General features: G+C 55.3%; 1 protein-coding gene across 17 annotated transcripts in view; it reads right to left on the bottom strand.

Moving 5' to 3' along the window:
- Nucleotides 1–964: 964 nt before the first annotated feature.
- Nucleotides 965–19,159, bottom strand: part of MYO18A (myosin XVIIIA) — a 102,168-nt gene continuing 83,973 nt past the window's right edge. For 13 of the 17 annotated variants that reach the window (XM_053212427.1, XM_053212431.1, XM_027034545.2 and 10 more), the window contains 9 exons: nt 18,378–18,494; nt 18,119–18,202; nt 17,564–17,701; nt 14,281–14,466; nt 13,843–13,982; nt 12,973–13,017; nt 9,588–9,710; nt 6,949–8,201; nt 2,247–2,387 (listed from right to left, as the gene is read on the bottom strand). In XM_053212427.1, coding sequence (XP_053068402.1) covers nt 6,953–8,201; nt 9,588–9,710; nt 12,973–13,017; nt 13,843–13,982; nt 14,281–14,466; nt 17,564–17,701; nt 18,119–18,202; nt 18,378–18,494 — 2,082 coding nt within the window. In that variant the 3' untranslated portion in view covers nt 2,247–2,387; nt 6,949–6,952. Of the gene's footprint in view, nt 2,388–6,948; nt 8,202–8,627; nt 8,647–9,587; nt 9,711–12,972; nt 13,018–13,842; nt 13,983–14,280; nt 14,467–17,563; nt 17,702–18,118; nt 18,203–18,377; nt 18,495–19,159 lie in introns of those variants that run through there. The other 4 variants (XM_053212438.1, XM_053212432.1, XM_053212442.1 and 1 more) reach the window with 4 other exon arrangements.

The following is a 19,159-nucleotide window of genomic DNA, read 5'->3' as shown; positions in this document are numbered from 1 at the left end:
TCCCCCACTTGTGTTCTGTCTCTATCAAAAATAAATGAATGTAAAATAAAATAAAAAATAAAAAAAAGTAACTTTACTTTTATTACCTTTTCTATTCGACCTTGCAGGGGCAGTGGAGAGGGGTAGTCTTTTTCATTCAAGATGAGTCCATATTATACTTCTCTCCCACTCGTTCTGGGGGACTTTCCTCCCTCCTTCCCTTTCTTGACCCTTTCTGGGAGGCTGACATCGCCAGAGCCTTGGCTTCAGCGCTGTCTGATACCCTTTCCTGCCTACCTGTACAAACCAGGGGAGCCCGACTGACCAGCTGTAAAAGAAACTTTATGTGTGCCAGGATTATAACTGGTCACATTACAGAAGGTGGAGGAGGAGTCGTCGTTTGTTTTTTACCCTTCTGTAAGAGCTGCCTCGTAGCTGTCAGCGAGCGGACCAAGTGTGGACTGAGGCATGAAGGCAGAGACTGGGCAGGGCAGAGAAGCCAGAACTCCCAGCCTACTCAAGTTGGCCTGTGGCCAATGGGGTTGGGGGCCAGAGAGAGTTCTGGCAAGTTTTGATCAAAAAATCATATTTGGAATGACTAAAATTAAACTTAAACTTTTTTTCTAGAAGGACTTGAAAAAAAAGAGAGAGAGAAGCTAGGATCCCTGTAATTGGTGAAATTTAGTAATCAGAGGACCTCAACATTTCTGAGTGGAGGCCAGTGTAGGATGAGGCATGAATGGCTCTGCCTGATTGCAATCCACAAGCTCTTAAAATAAAAGGTGGGGTTTGTCTCCCTTGACCAATCTTCTCATTCTACCTTTGCCTGCCCCCAGGTGACCTGCCAGAACTTTCTTTGTGGCACTGATCTGGCGTGGGAGTAGGCCAGAGACCCGGCCGCTTCCCCAGGTCCTTACCAGAACCCTGCCTCTGCTCCCCACTGACCATCTAGGACTTCACCTGAGCCTGAAGTAACAGGCAGAGCCAGGAGGAGAAGGACGTTTATTTCCATACATCAGGTAAACAGGGAAGAGAGAGCACAGCCCAGTGAGTACAAACCAATTGCGGGAGAGAAGGTGAGGGGGACAGCAGATGGGAGCTGCACCAGGCACTGCCCTTGGGTCCCCAAGTCTGGTATTATTGGTGGGATGACCTTTAGGGTGGGGCTGGGACTGTCCGGCCACGTGTTGTCTTGTCTCGGGGAAGTGTGTGGGGGCAGGGCAATTGGAAGAAGAAAAATGACTCAGGCTCAGGACACAGGGTGAGGACTCGTGTCTAATACACCATCAGTACTGACCCAAACCCCCATCTTGAGTTTTTCTGATCACAAGCTCCCAACCCAAGGCCTTCCCTCTCAAGTTGGGCCCACGGTCCAGGCAACTTGGACAGAGGGTCAAGGAGGCAGTGCTTGGATAAGCCCCGAACTTATCGGCATAGGTGGAATGGGTTTAGTCTTAAATAGGTCATTGCACTTAACACACTGAGACGAAGGGGGTGGGGGCTGAAAGTGCCAGATGGTACATATGCACCCCTGTCTGTGTAGGCTTGCTCAACCCAAACCCAGAAGCACCTGAGAGCCGCTCCCCATGCTGACAAGAATCTGGACCCAGCTCCGCTCACCGGTCTCTCCAGCTGCACAGAGAAAGGACTGCTCTCTGAGGAGCGAAGCGGGAGATGAGATTCCCCTAGTCAGTCATTCCTGGAAACCCCAGCTGCCACCACAGCCCCCTCCCACTCTCAGGGATGCAGCTGTGATGGAGAGGGTGGGTATTTAAATTAAAAGTAAAAAGACAGCAGGCACTGAGAAGAGAAAGCCCTCACCCCAAGCCTGGGGGCGGGGAAGGAATTGCTGTTCCTGCCCCCAATTCCTCCCCATGGACCCAGCAACCTAGAGTGTCCCAGCAGGCAATCTGTCCACCGTCCCTGAGCAGGGGGCTGAGATGGAGGTCAGCTTGCTGGCTCCATGCAGTGCCAAGCCACCTGCCACTGCCCACAGTGCGGCCCAAGGTCGAAACCAAAAGTGTGGCATTTTGGAGGCAGAAGGAGCATTAAGTTCTCTTTTCAGAAACTCCTCTTCCCCCCCACCTCTTCCATGTGGAGATGTCAGACACCCACAATTTGGAAAGCCCCCCAACCCCCTTGGGTCGGGTGTTTCCCATGCAGATCAGCAGTCAGGTGGGGGAGACCTGTGCCCCATCATTTCCTGGGAGAGGCGCTGTGGCAGTAGCCTTTGGGTGCCAGAGGTTCAGACCACTCCCCTGGGCTATGCGTTGGTCTCTGTCGGCTTGGCCTCTGTGTCGCTGTCACTCAGATAGTTATGGGAATATCGTGGCCTGGAGGTGCTGTCCAGAGGGTCGTGTTCATCATCTGACCGGTCAGGGGCAAGGGACTTCCAGTAACTGGTGGGGCTGCAGGGAGAGAGGAACAAGGTCACAGACGAACAATGCTCTTAACTCGCGGCACCAAAGCCTTTGGGTCTGGGAGGCTCCCAAAGCCCTGTCATAGCAGTCCCTAAAAGCCACAAATTGAGAAGTAAATTCAATCCTATCTTGCTTGAGAAGCAATTCCATCTTCCCCAGAAGACACTCAGAGTAGTAAGAGAAAGGAGCACATTGTTTTGATTCTGAAACCTTTTGAAATTCCCAGGAAAGCAACACTGTAGAGCAGTGGGTCTCAAACCCGAGTGTGTTATAAGGACTCCTGCATCCTTCCCTGGAGAAATTTTGATTTGCTAGCTTTTGGGTGGAACTGAGGAATTCCCCATTTTCAACTCCTCCCCAGAAGATTCTGATGGAGGTGGTCCATGGACCAGGCTGACTTGGAGAATGGCAGTCTGGTGATTATATGGCTACAACCTAAGGGAACCTCATTCCTAACACGATTCCTTCTAAGAAGGAGGAGCCTTCCCCACGGAATACTACCAGACCTTAACACTTTCTCCTTAGGCTTTCCTAAGGCCTGTGAGAATTTCTGCCTTGACCGTGGCATCATCTATTCACCACAAGGATAGGAGACTCAGGATGTAGGAACTGGCAAGACGTCCATTTCAGGGTGGCATAGTTATCCCTTTCTTGGTATCATAACCCAGCTCTCTAGAGTTTTCATCAGGCCACTGGGAACCTCCAGCTTCCTCCCACCAGGATGTGAAGAAACATCATCCCCTGGATGGAGCAGGCTCATGGCATTCAGCAAGGATGGAACCTTCTGCTCCAGTCATCTTCTTTTTTTTTTCTTTCTTTCCCAAAGTCTGAGAGCCACCTTCCCCTGCCCCTCCCACCACTGCTGCCTCTGCCGGTTCAAGTGCACCATAATTTCAACACTCTTGAACAAAATGCAGCACAGAGAAGCTCCACCCCTACCAGTGTCCAGCACTCAGAGAGTCCCCGTCCAGTGCTCCCAGGGACACAGCTCTGCTTCCGGATCCTAGAGAGCTTCCACTGGCATAAACAGGAATTCGGTGACCCCTCTGCCCACAATTCTGCTTTAAGAATCTGAGGCGGGGAACCTTGTTTATGGCCCCTTTGAAGTTCTACCCTAAACCCGAAGAGGAAGAAGCAGGCTTCTGAGAGAAAGAATCAAATCCTTCACTTTTCCATCTGTGTTGTGAAGAAAGGGTTTGGCTATTGAGTACTTCCAGCGTGTGAGACATCGTCCTAGGCAGTCTGGATATGCGTCTTATTCTTCACAAGAGCCCTATGAAACGTCACCAGGAAGCTGGTTCAAAGAAGCATCTTGCTCAAGGTCATATAGCCAGTATGTACATTTGAACTTGGACTCTTAGACCTCAAAGCTTTTGCTGACTCCACCTGGCCACTGGATTGGGTGACCCGAAGAGGAAACAAGACCAAACCTGAATGCTCCCCACAGGCCCATGGTGAAAGCCCTGGGGGTGTGTAAAGATAGGTTTCTCTCTCTCTCTCTCTTCCTCCCCCCCCCTCCCTGGGGAGAAGGAAGAGCCTGATAGACTACATGTTCAATTATGCAAAATGGTTCAGGAATGGGGCAGTCTGGTTAATAGTTATCATATTTCTCATGAATGAATTACCATTTTTAAAGGAATCAGAATAGCACAAAACACATTTAATACAAACTAGACTGAACATAAATGAGTCTTACTTTGATGGGCCAAAGGCACTTAAGGACTCTAGGGTGTCTCAGGGACGAAATCATAAAGCTCAATGATGACTGTGCACCATAGAAAAAATTGGGGTTATTTTAGCTTTTGGGTTGTTTGAATTCTAAATTAGTGGGAGCCTGGTTTTATTTTCATGTTTGAGATAGAATTTCTGGGCACCCAGTGCTAAGGTCTGCTCTTGGGCACGGGAAGGACTGATTTTGTGAAAAGGCAGTGTGGTTATTTTGGGGGCAGTTGGGGGGCAAGGCAGATGCCAGGACTGGGACCCAGATGCCAATGGGGCGCTGTCGGGTAGGGGCCGGCCCGAATTCCTTTCGATTCCCCCCACGTCTCTCCTTAGAGTAGGGTCGCGTCCCCCATCCCTATGTCCTTGTGCCCGCCAGGTTCCAACACTGCTCCATCCAGGTGCTGGGTAAGTGGCACAGGTAGCAGGGGTCAGTTCCACGGAGCCATAAGATACCCTTGCCCCTGGCTGCGTGTTCTTCAGCCAGTCTCCTTTGTGGCTTCTATCGGCACAGCTGTAGAGCCAACAGCAGGCAGCTAGCCCCCTCCCAAGGGCAAGAGTCTGGTCTGGCAATTTGAACATTTTAACCAAATTGTTCCAAAAGCTTTCCTCCCCACAAGCCAGTGTCTCCTGCGCAGCGCTGTCACAAACAATTTGGTGTATAAACTAATTCCTGCTGGGTGAGCCCAGGGTGGCAGGCCCCTCCCCTTGCCTCTGCTATGGATGCGTTCGTGTTCTGAATTCTCACCGGTCCCCATCACCAGATGGGAAGCTAAGCCATCACTCTGCCCCTGCCCCCATTCTACCCAAAGTCGGTTCATGCTGAGTCTGACTAGGTCCTCCCTTCCCTGGCCCTTCTCCTGCCAGCTCTGTATTGACTGGCAAGCTTTTGGCTGGCGCCCACTCTCCCCGCAGTGAATCCAATCCTCCCCGGTGGTGTTGTATAGGGTTTCAGGATCACTCCTGTCTTGCTGGCAGACAAGAGGAACTGTGCTGGTGGCTGGGGGAAGAAACAGGCTTTATGTGGTTTTGTTCTTGTTGGTCCTGGGGTCAAGGGTGATGATGGGCTGAGGGCATCGGGTCCGAAATACACCAGTTGCCGGGCAGTGTGGAGGGGCCTGGTGAGGCCCACGTCTCCCTCTTCAAGCAGGGGTGCAGTGCTCAGTCTGGCCTTCTCTTCCAAACCACCTGATGGCCCATCAATGACTTCCTGCATTCGGGGAGCAGGGCACTCAGCAGGGCTGCAGAGGGGAAGGCTGAGCTGGTAGATACAATATTGCGACTCCAGCCTTTGTTCACTGTGGAGCTGACAACAGCTCCCTCGTGCAACAGAGATGCTTTCTGCTCCTCCCAGAGCATCCCGCAACCACTGCCACAGGGGGTAAGCGACCGAGCAGTGCTGAGCCCAAGGGCTTGGTTTCAGAGCAGCTCGGGGCCAGAGGAATCCAAGATGTCTGTCCATGAGCCTGGGCTGGGCTTAAATTCCACCCTCCTCCACCATCCCCCTAATTCCATCCCATCACCCATCTCCAAATAGCTGCAGGTAACTTTCACTTCTACTTGCTCCTTTCCTTAAAACATAACTGGTCCCTTTGGGTATAACCCGGCCAAGTCAACGTACGTGCCCAGCCACCCCACGGCACAAGAGGCCCACAAACATGCGACAGGTGTGTGTTAGTTCATGCATCGGGGAAGCAAGGCCCCTGCCCCAGGGGGCTGCGCTCTGGGGTCACACCTCCTGGGAAGCAGCAAGCTTGCCCTGGGAGGGTGCCAGGCCGAAAACAGCTTCACATAACCAGGGTGATCCAAATGTCACCACCCACCAGGGAAACCGGGAACAATGGGATTCCAGTGAGTCAGTTTCTGCCTTCTTCTGAGGTGGGGGTGTGGGCATAAAGGGCCTAACTGCTAGATCTCCCTTCCCACAGAGAGAAGGCTGGGGGAGGCAGGAGAGCCAGGAGGGGGCTGTCACTCAGCAGCTGCTAATTTCTATTCATTATAACTTTTTAAGATGAGCTGAGCTGAGGCGACGCCCATGTGTGGGCTTCAGGTGGGAGGGCTGGGGAGGGAGTCCGGGAACTGCGGGTTTGAGGGAGGGTGTGGTGCAGCCCCGTGAGCCTTGCTGTCTGAGGCTTGACGCGTAGCAGGGAGGAAGGTGGCGTTGCAGGGCAGTGTCGAGAGCCGAGAGCCGAGCCAAAGGTCCCGTAAGAGAGGGCGGCCACTGACACACCAGCTGGGCCACTGACACACCAGCTCGCCCTCAGGGGTCAGCTAGAGCCCTTTCCCAAGCCCAGCCCATTGGGGGCATAGACAAAAGCCCGAGGCACACACAGTAAACATTTCACCTGTGGGCTCTGCCTTGGGCCCTACGGAGGAGGAGTGGTGGAGAGCAAGCCTAATAGACTCCATTCAGATCCCAGCACATCACTTCCCAACTGTGTGACCCTGGCCAGTGACTTAACTTCCCTGAGCCTCAGCTTCCTGTTCTATAGAATGGGGCTAGTCAAGCCTTTGTTATGGAGTTAGTGTGAGGATGAAGTGAACAAAATGTGGCAAATGTCTAGGAGGTCCCCCGGCACCTGCGGTGAGGACTTAGTAAGTGGGAGTTGTGCCGGACCATCCTCAGCAAGGTCAGCTGACTGGGCTCGGGGCAGAGAAGGACTAACCAGCTCGCTGGCCCCACTCTCCAAGGCAGCCAGAAAGCTCTCTGAGGCCAGGCCCGCCGCAGAGGCACGCAGGAGAGGCCTGGGTGGTGGCGGATGGGGTCGGGCACGTTAGTTCACACCGAGCGGCACACTCCATGCTGCGCCCCACGCCGGGCGCCACCTACTGCACTAGTCGCTCTCGGGCCGGTACAGGTACCGCATCATCAGGCTGTCCACCTCCTTCTTGCGTTTCTTCTCCTCCTTCCGAGACGGCCGGTGCGCCTGCCTGGCCTCCTCACCTTCTGCAGCCGGGCCCTTCTTCACGCTCGAGCGGCTGTGGCCTGACACAGTAGAGCCACTGGATGTCGATGAGGACTCTGACTCTGTCTCCGCTCTCTTTCTTCTCGATTTGGACTTCTTCTTGCTCTTCCGAGAGCGCCCCTTCTTCCGCCGCTTGTGCTCCGAGGACTCCTCGGAGCTCGAGCTAGAGCTAGAGCTGGAGCTGCTCCTTCTCCGGCTCCGGCTCTTCCGGCCGCTGCGGGAGCGGGAGACGTCAGCGGCAGAGGCCGAGCGGCGGATGCTGGTGGCCCGCGCTGGGAGGTCCAGTTGGGCGCTGCGGGCACTTTGGATGCTCTTCCGGTCGTCCTCCTCGGAGTCGGGCTCCAGGCTGCTCCTCTGGAACGGGACGGGTTTGTAGCTCAAGACCTCGTTGATGGCGGCCTCCAGGTCTGGGTCCAGGTAGGAGTGACGGCTGACGGGGCGGATGCTGGAGCCGAGAGGCTCATCCGTGGCAGAGGGCGAGGCGTGTGGCCGCGGTGGCACCGACAGGCTGCGGGCCAGCGATGGGTGGCTGTACTGGGAGTGGGCCTCGCTCAAGGCCACACTGGCTCCGTCATCCCACGCATCCAGGCAGCTCTGGCCCAAGGACAGGCGGGAATCAGGGCTGTCCCGGCCCAGGCCCGAGGCCCGGCTCAAGGAAGGACTGAGGGTCCTGGACAGGGTATCGAGCCGGGAGGTGCTGCGCCGGGAACTGGGGGAGCCTGAGAGCGAGAAGCTCATGGAGGAGCGGGCCCCGTCCTCACCGGAGCCGTGCCGTGTGGCTGAGGAGGCCCGGCTGGTGGGGGCAGAGACTGTCGAGGCCCGGTCGAAGTCTGAGCCCCACCGCTTCTCCAGCCCCCGGCCAACGCGACTCCGGGCCTCGGAGAAGGTGGAGCCGCATTCATCTTGCTCTTCCCTGGGTCCTGTGCGGGTCTTCCGGGGGGGCCTCTCTGGGGAGGCTGCCCGCTCGCTCAGGGTGGTGAAGAGCGAGTCCTCGTCCCCAGTGCCCCCGATGGAGTCCTTCAGGGTGAGCCGTTTCCGGTAGCTCAGAGAGCTCAGCACGGAGGCTGGCCTCTCCTCCACCCCCTTGCCCTCCTTCCCAGAGGTGTTGAGGGCCGTTCTAGGGGAGGGAGATGAGGTCAGGAAGAGAGAACCAGTAGTGGATTAGAGGCAGCCCAGAGAGAATGGAGGGGAGGGGAGGGGAAGGGAGGGAAGAGGGAGGGAGGGAGGGAGGGAAAGAGGGAAAGAGAGAGAGAGAGAGAAAGAGAGGAGCCGGCATTAAACCCAGAGAATAAAGATACAGAGGGAGGGAGGAGACAGGAGGCAAAAGGAGCGAGCGGCAGCACCCTGGCAAAGTGGCAGCGAGAGCATCGGAGGAAATGAAGCAAAATAATTTGCGTCAGTGAAAATAGCTTCATGGAGAATGTCATGTAAATTAGACCATTGTTCTATTTCATCACTTTTCCCCCTCTAAAACGTTTAGTTCAATTTATTTCATTGTCAACTACCTGGAGCCTTGTGCCACACCGTGGTGAACGGCAGTGGGGCGGGGAAGGAGGCATTATCTGCAATAACAAAATGTTGTTTGGCTGAATAAATTAAACCAATTAGAGGGGGCCGCTGGGTGCTTGTGGTGAGGGGCTGGACTTGGGAAGGGGCCTCAGGGGAGTTGGAAGGCTAGGGATTACTTTACAAAGCAGCCTGCCCGCTACTCTGGGAGGGGGTGGAGAAGGGTGTGCCCTGGTGGGGATCAGGATGGTTCAGAGTTGGGGAGAAAGTGGGAGGCGGGGGAGCCAGCAGGGAAACAGCTTGAGGAGGCGTTGGAGCAGAGGACAGAGGATCTCCCTCCCTGCTGCCATGCTGGCTGGGAAGTGAGGGACGAGGAACGTGGAGCCCCGGATTCCAGGGGTAGCTGTCTGTGTGATCAGAAGCCTGTGACTTGGCTGGACAATAGGGAATGAGTTCCCCCAGTGGATGGGTGTGAGCAGGAAGCATGGGGGTGGTGGCGAGGGGAAATGGTGAAAAGATCAGAAGAAGGAGAGAATGGGCAGAAAAAGACAGAAATGGAGCTGTGACAGGGGAGTCAGGGGAGCCAGTGTCTTTTTCTGCCGGCTTCAGGGGCCCAGCCAGCCCTGTCTGGGGTTGTGGGATCCGGAGTCTCCTTATGCCACCTTCCAGTCTTGATTCCAGGGCCCAAACTTTTGGGTAGTTCAACCGACGTTTGTCAAATGAGTAAGTGGGGATGAAGTTAAACCTACGGCAAACCGAAGCCCCGAGTCTGGTAGGAAAACATCGCTTGGGAAAAACAAGGGTGCCACCAACCCTGACCTGACACTGAGCCTCCTGGCGCATCGCACACGCTGGGGGCATGCCTGGGCCCCTCTGAGGCATGCCAGGCAAGAGACGCCGGTGGCATGAGACCCGGCCTCTTTGGGATCCAGGCACTGCTCAGCTATCCCTGGGCCATGAGGTGGCTTTTCCTCCCAGCTCAAGGCCACACGCTCACCTGGAACTCTTCAAGCTGCCATCGTCGGACGCTGCCTTGGAAGGCCCCTTGTTTTTCGACAACCATGACTTGACCCCGTCGACCCGGTCCTCCAGCTCAGAGTCCACATCTGAGTCCCCCTCGCTGTGGGATGAGGAGCAGAAAGGTAGGCAAGGCCCGGGAGGGAGTGATCACCCGCTGCCCAGGAGGGAGCACTGACGGGGTGGCAGGTTTTTCTCGGGCAGGGGTGGGATGCGGGTGACATGCACATCAGTGAGTCAGGAGGGGAACAAGAGAGGTCAGATGGGGCATACCATTCACAGGGACCCGGCCCCACTCAGCAGGCCACACTGTAGGACAGCCACCAGGAAGACCCTGAGGGGCACGGAGGCACCTCCCATTCTACTTTCTGTGACAGCCCGCTGTTCAGCCAAATAAGTCCAACGGGGATGACAGGGAAACCGTCCATGCATCAGTGACAGCTAAATGGCTCTTGGTTAAAAAGAGAGGATTCGTAGGCTCTACGGCCACTCCCGGAAGCCTATTCTGTTTCTTGTGTGCACACTCCCAGAAACGGGGCTGTGGCTGCTGCCATTTTCCATGCCTTCACTGTGAGAGCCTGACCGCTGGCCGTGGGTCAGAAAAGACCAGGGCAGCTTTCTGGCTTCAGGTTAGCTTGAACGGGAGGCCCCTCAGCTGATGGCAGCGCTAAGCTAACCGAGCACCACAGGCCAGATCCCAGACTGGCCCTGTGACTTCCCCGGCCCTTAAGAAACAAAGAAAAACGAGGAGGGGGCATCAGCATTTCCTGAGGTGCTAGCACAGTTTCGGGATTCAAACTGCACCCTGGAGATCCACTTGAGCCCAGAGAGTCTCAGACATTGGCTCTGTCTCTCTGAGTCTCCTCTCCCCCTCCTCCCCAGTTCTTGCTCCCCAGTTCTGCTTTCTGGCCAAGCTGGCCTGAGCCCTCTCTACTTGCAGAAAAGCCCAAAGGAGTCAGAGTCTGAGGCTGGAGTCATGGTGACTCCTTCACAAAGCAGTGGGGCTTAGAGACAGCTTCTGAGTGAGAATGCTTCTAGAATTCTGCAAAATGTCTGCTTACCACATTCCCCTGCTATAGATATGCTGGGATTTCTCCTCGATATAAATTTCCGTTCATCTGTGTCAACAGGAGCAGGCCCATTCCTGAATTATGTTCTTGAATAAATAGCCACACAGGCGTGTGTGTGTGTGTGTGTGTGTGTGTGTGTGTGTGAGGGCGTACACACACACACACACACACACACACACACACACGCACGCACGCCAGAAACCAGAAACCACCAGACTCTGTTCTGGGGACTGTGAGAGAGCATGACCCGTTGGGAGGGGAACAAAGAGGCATATTTTATGGGCTTCCATCAAATACAGAATTATAACGAAGACGAGGCTGGTTGATGCCCTGGGTAAACAGGAGTTTAGCAGACAGCCCCGAAACCACTAATGCAAGCCCTGTGCCTGTCCGAGCCTGGCAGATTTACTATGGTGCATGGGCCCCATGGAACGCCAATACCACCTGATTTATACACCCGTGCAAAAAACCTCCTTCTCTAGCTTCAGAGCCTGTAATTTATCACCACCGTTCATAACCATATTGATTGCCTTTAGAAAGGAGGTGCTGTATGCATCGCAAAATCTATGTCTACATGTTAAAAGTGTTTCTGTATAAATCTCCCTTAATACTGCACTGTTTACTGCTTTCATTAAGGTTATGGCAATAACAACTGTATCTCTAAGTAAATCGAAACATTATTTTTCTGCCCGCCTTAGCACACTCACTCACTGGCTTGCTCGATAACTTGGAGCTGGGGCCCAGAGCTGCTGAGGACGGAGCCACACCACCTCTGCCATCAGCAGGATTGTGGCTAGGACTGCCCACCCCAGTGCGCCTGCGTGAGTGCACACTGGGGTGTGCGTGTGTGTGTGTGTGTGTGTGTGTACTCATGCATGCACGCACGTGCCCATGCCTGGAAATGGTTTAGAATATGATCTTAAATGCGCATTTTATCAGCCCTCGAAGCTCCTACGGTCCAAGGATGGCAGGGCTAGAACACACAGGGGACAGATAGTTGTGGACCCAGAATACGAATTTCCCTCCTTACATTCAGAGCAGCAAACGGGTTGAGAAGCTGGCCTGGCTGCCCTCACCTTCCCTTTAGTTTCGAGCACATAGATGATGTTTAGGTTCTTTTTCTTAAATAATCAGGCCCGTAAACAAACCCAGGGGCAGGCAGGCTCAGGGGGCAGTTGAAATTTTAAATGGTCGGAATTAAACCTCGAGTCAAATACAATTTATGTCCAGGCTCATGTGCTATTAGTTAACTGGGAGCCGAATCGCGGGGGAACAAACAAACGGAGACAGAATGGCGAGGGATATTAATTGTGTGTGACAACCGGGCTCCAGCGGCCCTCTATCACTGTTACACACTATTACATTTATCATTAGCTCTCACGGAGTCCTTTGCGCGGCCGCCAGCCCATCCTGGCCAGGGGAGGAGGCCTGCCAAGCCAGAGGGAGTAGGGGGAGGAAATCCAATGCCACACTAAAAAAACAACCTCCAAACAAACAGCCCTGACGAACTTGACGGAGGATCACTCCGATCCGCCTGAAGGCCTGCACATCTCACACCCACCATCCAGCTCCCACCCAGAAAGAAAGAATCGAGAGAGGGCGGATATGCTGGGCTCCCTGCCACCTGACAGACAGGCACCAGCGCAAATGCCTGGGGCCTCCCTGTGCCCAAGGCGCCCGCAGGGAGTAAAGTAAACACATCTGGCTGCGTTCCCTTCCCTTGCCAGTTCCCTACCCGCTGCCACTGCTCCCGGGCTGTGATTAGCTGCCTGGATGCCTTCCCCAAACAAGTAACTGCTAGATGCTCCTCACCTTGTACCTTTGTCTGCCACCAGAAGGTGGTGGACCTTTCAAAATGAAACATACCCGCTTCTTTTGGGTAGCTTGGGCTCCAAAGGAGCCCCAGGATATGGAAAAATCCAGCCCGAACAGACTTTTCCCCAGAGAAATAGGCTGGGAGGCTTGGTTTCTGAGGAAGGAGAGGGCTGGAGCTCAGGAAGGCAGATTGTGGGTACCACCGAATGAGGCTGAGCTCTCTTTTCTGATGGAGCCCCCGTCCTGCACACCAAGGGCATGAGCGCCAGCCTGCACCTTCCTGGGGTAGCGCCTCACTGCCCTGGCCTTGCCTCCCCTCAGGGCAGAGTCAGTGGTGTTAGCGTGAGACCAGCTTGGAGAGTGTGCAAGAGGCCGTGTCCACGTGCGGCATGCAGTGGGGACCCTGGGTGAAAGCCAGTGTTAGGGGCAGTTAGACACCACAGAAGGAGAGGCAGAGAGCGCCTGCGCCCCAGTCCTCACGGTTTATTCTTTCTTTTCTGATACTTTGTCACCATGTCCTGCAAACTGGAAACAGAAAGAAAATGGTGGGCTAGGGGGACAGAAGAAGAAGATTGAAAAACCAGTGGGCAAAGCAAGGGTGGACCTCTCAGCCAAGGTGGACATCCTGAGCAAGACATGGCTCTGGCTGGCTGAGACCAGCTGGGGGGGGTGGGGTGAGTGAGGGAGGGACCTCAGAGGGAGGTCTGGGCTGCCCCGGGGCACTTTTTCTCTGCCCCCAAGGAGCAGGCTTCTTATGTGGGCCAGGACCCACTTGCAGGATGGGGCATCAGCGCTCAAGCGGGAAGGGGGCAGGTCTGGGGGTGGGGGTCCGCCCAAGGCAGCCTTCGGAGTTTCTCCAGGGCCTGACCCTCACCCTCCAGAACTGCTGGTCTACCTGCCTTGTGACTTCTTCCTGAGCCTAGGACTATAAATCTCTCTCTCCGAAACCATTCCCTGGGTGGGTTTTATAAGAGAAAATCTCTGGCATGGTAACAAGGTACCACGGGCCTTAAATCTCTGCTTTCCCCAGAGTAGGGCAGGCGCCATCGGAAATGCAGCTAAACGGGGGAATAACTCATTGTGAACAGGCAGAGCTGGAGAGCCAGGTTCCCGGGAGGCCTGAGGAGGGAGGACAGGGAGGGGGAGGGAGGGCATCTCACCCGGGCAGCACCGGTCCTGCCCTCGGTCATTACAGGACAGGGTCCATGCTGGGGTCTGGTGATGAGGGAAAGGTGGGCTGGTGGCTCAGTGGCAGGGAGACAGAGACTGCAGCTGTTCTACCTCGTGGCCTGCTCCACAGGTGGTCAGAGGGCCTCGGTGCGGCCGCCGCTGCCACAGAGGCCCCCTCACCTGGTGATGAGGTCCTCATTCCCATCGCTCTCCATCTCGTCCTCGATGGCGGCCTGCAGGTCCCCAATGCGCTTGAATGCCAGCTTGAGATCGGCCTGCAGGCTCTGGTTAGCGGCCTCCAGGCTCTCCAGATCCATCTCCTAGGAGGGAGAGGGGGCAGTCGAGTTCACTGGAGGGCCAGTCTCTATCTGGCTGCTCTAGAGAAAACCTGCGGCAAGTCTCTCCAGGCCGGGAAGGAGCGCCATGGAGGCGTCATGGAGCTCCAGATGGAGACTCGGGCACTGCCCCCGGCCCTCTGGCCTGGCTTCAGGACGTGTTCCTCTTCCTTCCAGAGATCTAAACTCTGGTTTCTTTGTGGCCCATCCCCCACCCCAGCCCAGGGGAGGTGTGCACCCAGACAGCTGCCTGCTTGGGGCCCTGTGAGTTTTGGCACGTTACCAGTTCATGCTTCTTGCGGCTCGCCTCGGCCTCCTTCCTGGCGAGCTCGCCCATCTCCTCCTTGGTGTCGCGGAGCTGCCGCTGTAGCCTCTTGTTCTGCTCCTTCTCCCGGTTCTCAGCTGCTGTGCGCTGATCCCGCTCCTCAGTCAGCTTCTCCATGTTCTCCTTGAGCCGGCTGGCCAGGCTCTGGAGGGGGAGGTAGGGAAGAGAAGGCCACCAGCTAGTCAGAGACGGGAGTGTGGCTCTGATGAGACTCCAGAGTCAGGAGGCCTGGGGTCTAGCTCTGGCACCACCACTCGCTGCTAGGTCCGCTAGGTGGGCAAGAATTAAAGCTCTCTGAAGAGCCTTCCTTTATCTTTTAAAAAAAATTTTTTTTTTCAACGTTTATTTATTTTTGGGACAGAGAGAGACAGAGCATGAACGGGGGAGGGGCAGAGAGAGAGGGAGACACAGAATCGGAAACAGGCTCCAGGCTCCGAGCCATCAGCCCAGAGCCTGACGCGGGGCTCGAACTCACGGACCGCGAGATCGTGACCTGGCTGAAGTCGGACGCTTAACCGACTGCGCCACCCAGGCGCCCCTCTTTATCTTTTTTAAAATAAATAAATAAATAAATAAATTAATTAATTAATTGATTTGAGAGAGAGAGCGAGAGTGAGAGCGAGAGAGAGAAAGAGACAGAGTAAGCAGGAAAGGGGCAGAGAGAAGGAGAGACAGAATCCCAAGCAGGCTCCAGACTGTCAGCTCAGCCCAAGACGGAGCTGAAACCCACGAATTGTGAGATCATGACCTGAGCTGAGAGTCAGATGCTTAACAGACTGAGCCACCCAGGTGCCCCCTTCCTTTATCTTCTGTAATATGGGAGAATAACACCTACCGCAGTCCTCTGGTGTCTTTTTAAAAAAAAAAAATTTTTTTTTTGATGTTTGTTTATTTTTGAGAGAGAGAGAGAGACAGAAAGAGACAGAGCGTGAGCGAGGGAGGGGCAGAGAGAGAGGGAGACACAGAATCCAAAACAGCTCTAGGCTCTGAATTGTCAGCACAGAGCCCGATGCGGGACTCGAACTCACGAACCGCAAGATCATGACCTGAGCCAAAGTCAGCTGCTTAACTGACTGAGCCATCAAGTCATGCCCCTTCCCACCCCCAGGGTCTTTTAAAGATTAAATAAGGTAAAGTATGTGAAGGCACTTGGGATGATGCTATCATCATCATCATCATCATCATCATCATCATCATCATGACCAAGGTCAGAGGAACCCTCTGGCTACAGCCTGGGTCTGTCCACATTGATACCATGTGTGGGGTCTCCACAGTCAGCAGGACTTCCCTCAGGGACTCTGAACCCAGCAGCTCCAAAAGCTAGATCCTGTGCTTGGAGGTGAATGGTTTATGAGAGTTCCTGGATTAGGAGACTAAACAGTCATGAGATTCTAAGCACAAAGCCATCCCTCTAAGCCTGATGAATCTCTCTTCCTCCAGAAACTGAATACATTGTTCCCTCCCGGGGCCATAGGATGTTGCGCAAGAAATGACCTGGAGGTTGCGGCAGAGCATGAGGGAAGGACCTGCTTCTGGTTCTACTGCTGACTGGCCATGGGGTCTCCACCCCAGGCCCCCCAGCCTCTGTGTCTCTAAAATAACAGCACTAGACTATATGATTTCTAATTTTTATTTGTTTTTGAGAGAGAGAGAGAGAGAGAGAGAGTGAGCAAGCGAGCACGGGCAAGCATGAGTGGGGGAGGGGCAGAAGAGAGGGAGACACAGAATCCGAAGCAGGCTCCAGGCTCTGAGCTGTCAGCACAGAGCCTGATGCGGGGCTTGAACCCAAGAACTATGAGATCACGACCTGAGCCGAAGCTGGACGCTTAACTGACTGAGCCACCCAGGCGCCCCTAGACTATATGATTTCTAAGGGCCATTTGTGTTTAACATTCTGTGCGTCTAAACTACAAGACTGCTCTTCTGAGCAGAAGGGAAACAGAGAGAGCTGAGGAAAGGGACTGAGGTCGACAAGAAAAGGAGACAAGTATACAGATCTGCCCCAGAGCCACCGGATCAATGGCTTCTCCTGCCCCTTGATAGCTTTGTGACCTTAGGCAACCTATTTAACCCTTTCTGTATGCAAGATGGGGGTCAAGATATTACCAGCTGTGCTGAGGCTGTGGTGTGTAGCCGAGGAACATCACTGGGTCTCCCCTAACTCTCCCTAGCTCTCCTGAGGACCGTGACCTCATCTTGGGAGCTTCGGCCATACTCCCTTCCCGGGTCAAGGGTACTAACGCCCTCTCAATGCCCACTGCCAGCTCCAGAGTCACCTGTTTCCATCCCTTTCCTGGTGCCTGCTTCACGGGCTGAGGGGCTGCCGGGGAGGTGGCAGGGACGCTCCTTGGCACGCACGCCGATGAACACAGTTCTCATGGAGAACTGGAGGTGCTTCCACAAGTCTACAAGCTCGAGCGGGAGGAGGAGAACTTAAAAATAGGGCGAGGGGAGTGTTCACCCAGAGACAATTCTGCCTGCCTCTCTCTTCCCACCTGCTCTACCGGGGAGGGTGGGGCTGGGCGCGCCGGCTTCCGAAGCCTGGAGCAGAGAGGACTGGATGTGGAGTATGGAGGCCACGGGTGGAAGGGATAACAAGACAGAGCAGGAGAGGGGTGAACAGGAACAGGAGGAGGGTTGAAGGAAAGGATGAAGAACAGAGGGAGAGGAGGCATGGGATGGGGAGAGAGGAAGAAGTGGGGAGAGGGTGGGGAGGAGAAACGCAAAAGAAGGGGGCAGACGTGGAGAGAAGCAAAGAGAGAGGAGAAAAAGCAGAGACAAGAAGGGTGGGAAGAAGTGAGGAAAAAAGGCAATAAAAAAGGGAAGGGAGAGAGAGAGCGAGCGCGGTGAGATGAGAGAACAGACTTCAGCCCTCACAGAAGTGGCGCCATCCGCTGCATATTTATGACCCTGCCGGAGAGCAGAGCGAGAGCGAGTGAGGGGACCGGCGGGGGGAGCTCATGGTGGAGGAAAATATGAAGACAAAAAGCTAAGCTGCTCTGGTCCCTTGGCAGAAAGCAAGCACGGAAACAGAATGTAAAGCAGGCTGGCTCCACGGTGCCCAGAGAGCAGGCGGGGCGGGCGGGGGGAAGGCACCCGCCCCGTCAGCTGGCCTGGCAGCTTGGCAGGAGCCTCTGAGGAGCGTCCGTGGCCTGCCCGGCGCAGCTGAGCATGCGTGGCTCCAGCTGCCGGGGCAGCTCTGCCCTGCTCTGGCTACGGACCAGGACAAGTGTGCACCCACCTCCAGACGCTTCACTTGGGTCCTTTCGAACTCCAGGCGGGTCTCCAGCTCCCGGATCTTAGCTTCCTGCCTGCTCACCAGGGACTTGTCCACCATGGACTGCTCCAGGAACTCCACTTGGCTCTGGAGGGCTTGTAGCTGGGGGTGGGGGCAGGAAGAGAAGAGCTGAGCCCAGAAGGGAGGGGCAGAGCCTGGGCAAGATCACCATGGTGACCAGAGGGCTGAGGGAGGGAGGGATGCACTGGGGAGGTGGGAGGACGGGGCCCCGAGCCAGAGGCATTCCCCACCTGGCCCGATGCTGGCACAGATTTTGCCCTTTGGAGGGAAAGGAGAAAGCCGAGGACCAGAGAGGGAATAGAAATGTGAAATGAGGCAGCTGAAGCCAAAATGTCTACTGTGGTGATATGGCTCCAAGCCTAGCCCTTTGCGTGCATTGATGCGGCGGCGTGGATTACTAATAACTGAGAGGAGCGCTTGCTTTCCAACGGGCTTGGTGGTCCGCCCCTACATACAGGGACCCCACACCCTCTTTCTACCAAGGGAGAAAGTCTCCACCTTCTCCTGCAGCTCCTGCTTCTCCTTATTGGCTTCTTCTAGCTGAGCCTGGAGGTCATTCATCTGTGCCAAGTCCCGCGAGGCCTGGGAAAGGAGTGAGTGCTGAAGCAGGATCCCCCATGAACACAAACCCCAGCCCACCACACCGCACACAGAGTGCAGGCCCGTGACTCCCAAGAGAAGTGGTGTGGGGGGGGGGGCGCCGCTTAGGAAGAGGACCAGAGGGCCAGCGTCTGTGGCGCGGGGTGTGGTGGGGCACCTGAGCCACGGCTGCCTTGTGCTTCTTCATCAGCTCATTCATGTCCTCCTGGTCCTCTTCCAGCCGGCTCTGGATCTCATTCTTCTCACGCTGAAGGCGGCTCAGCTGCTCCTCCAGCTGGACGGAGGCAAGACCGATCAGAGGGCGTGGGGCCTCGAGTGCCCGACGGCACCAGGTGGCAAATCCGAACTTCCCCATGCCACCTCCAAAGGGAAGGGGGTGATGTCGGGGCCGGGTCCACGCACTGGTCCAGACCCGTGGCGCTCGAGCAGCTGAGACAAAGGCTGTCTTCACAGCGTGGGCAGACCCTGGGCTAAATGACAGCTGCTTTCTGGCAGCTCTTTGAAGGCTAATGAGAAGGCAGAAAAGGTCTGCCCAGAACAAATGACCCATCATCCTGGCACCAGCAATCTAGGCCCTAACCTGAAGGTACTCTGCCCCCTTCAGGCCTCAGGCAAGGACCCCTGGACTCTGGGAAGCTCTGCTAGCTCGGATTCTCATTCTCCCCCCCTACCCCCCGCCCCCCATGGCCTGCTCCCAGGCCATCCAGCCCCCACAGCCGGTCCACTCCTGGGGGGAGGGGAGGAGACGGCCAACAGCAGCTTCAGGAAATGAATGAATCTATTAGCCTGTAATTCCAAACCAAAATGACTGCGTTGGCTCCTTCTCTGCCCCATCCGTCTTGTTACCGGGCTGTGGGGAGCTGGGGAAACCTCCGCCAAGAAATTTATTAACTCGGATTTAAATAAAATGGTAATTTTATAACAGCCTTTTTTAACACA

This window comes from Acinonyx jubatus, chromosome E1, assembly GCF_027475565.1.
Source record: "Acinonyx jubatus isolate Ajub_Pintada_27869175 chromosome E1, VMU_Ajub_asm_v1.0, whole genome shotgun sequence".
Lineage (NCBI taxonomy): Eukaryota > Metazoa > Chordata > Mammalia > Carnivora > Felidae > Acinonyx > Acinonyx jubatus.
Note: the sequence above shows the minus strand (reverse complement) of the source record. Positions and strands in the feature narration are given on the sequence as shown.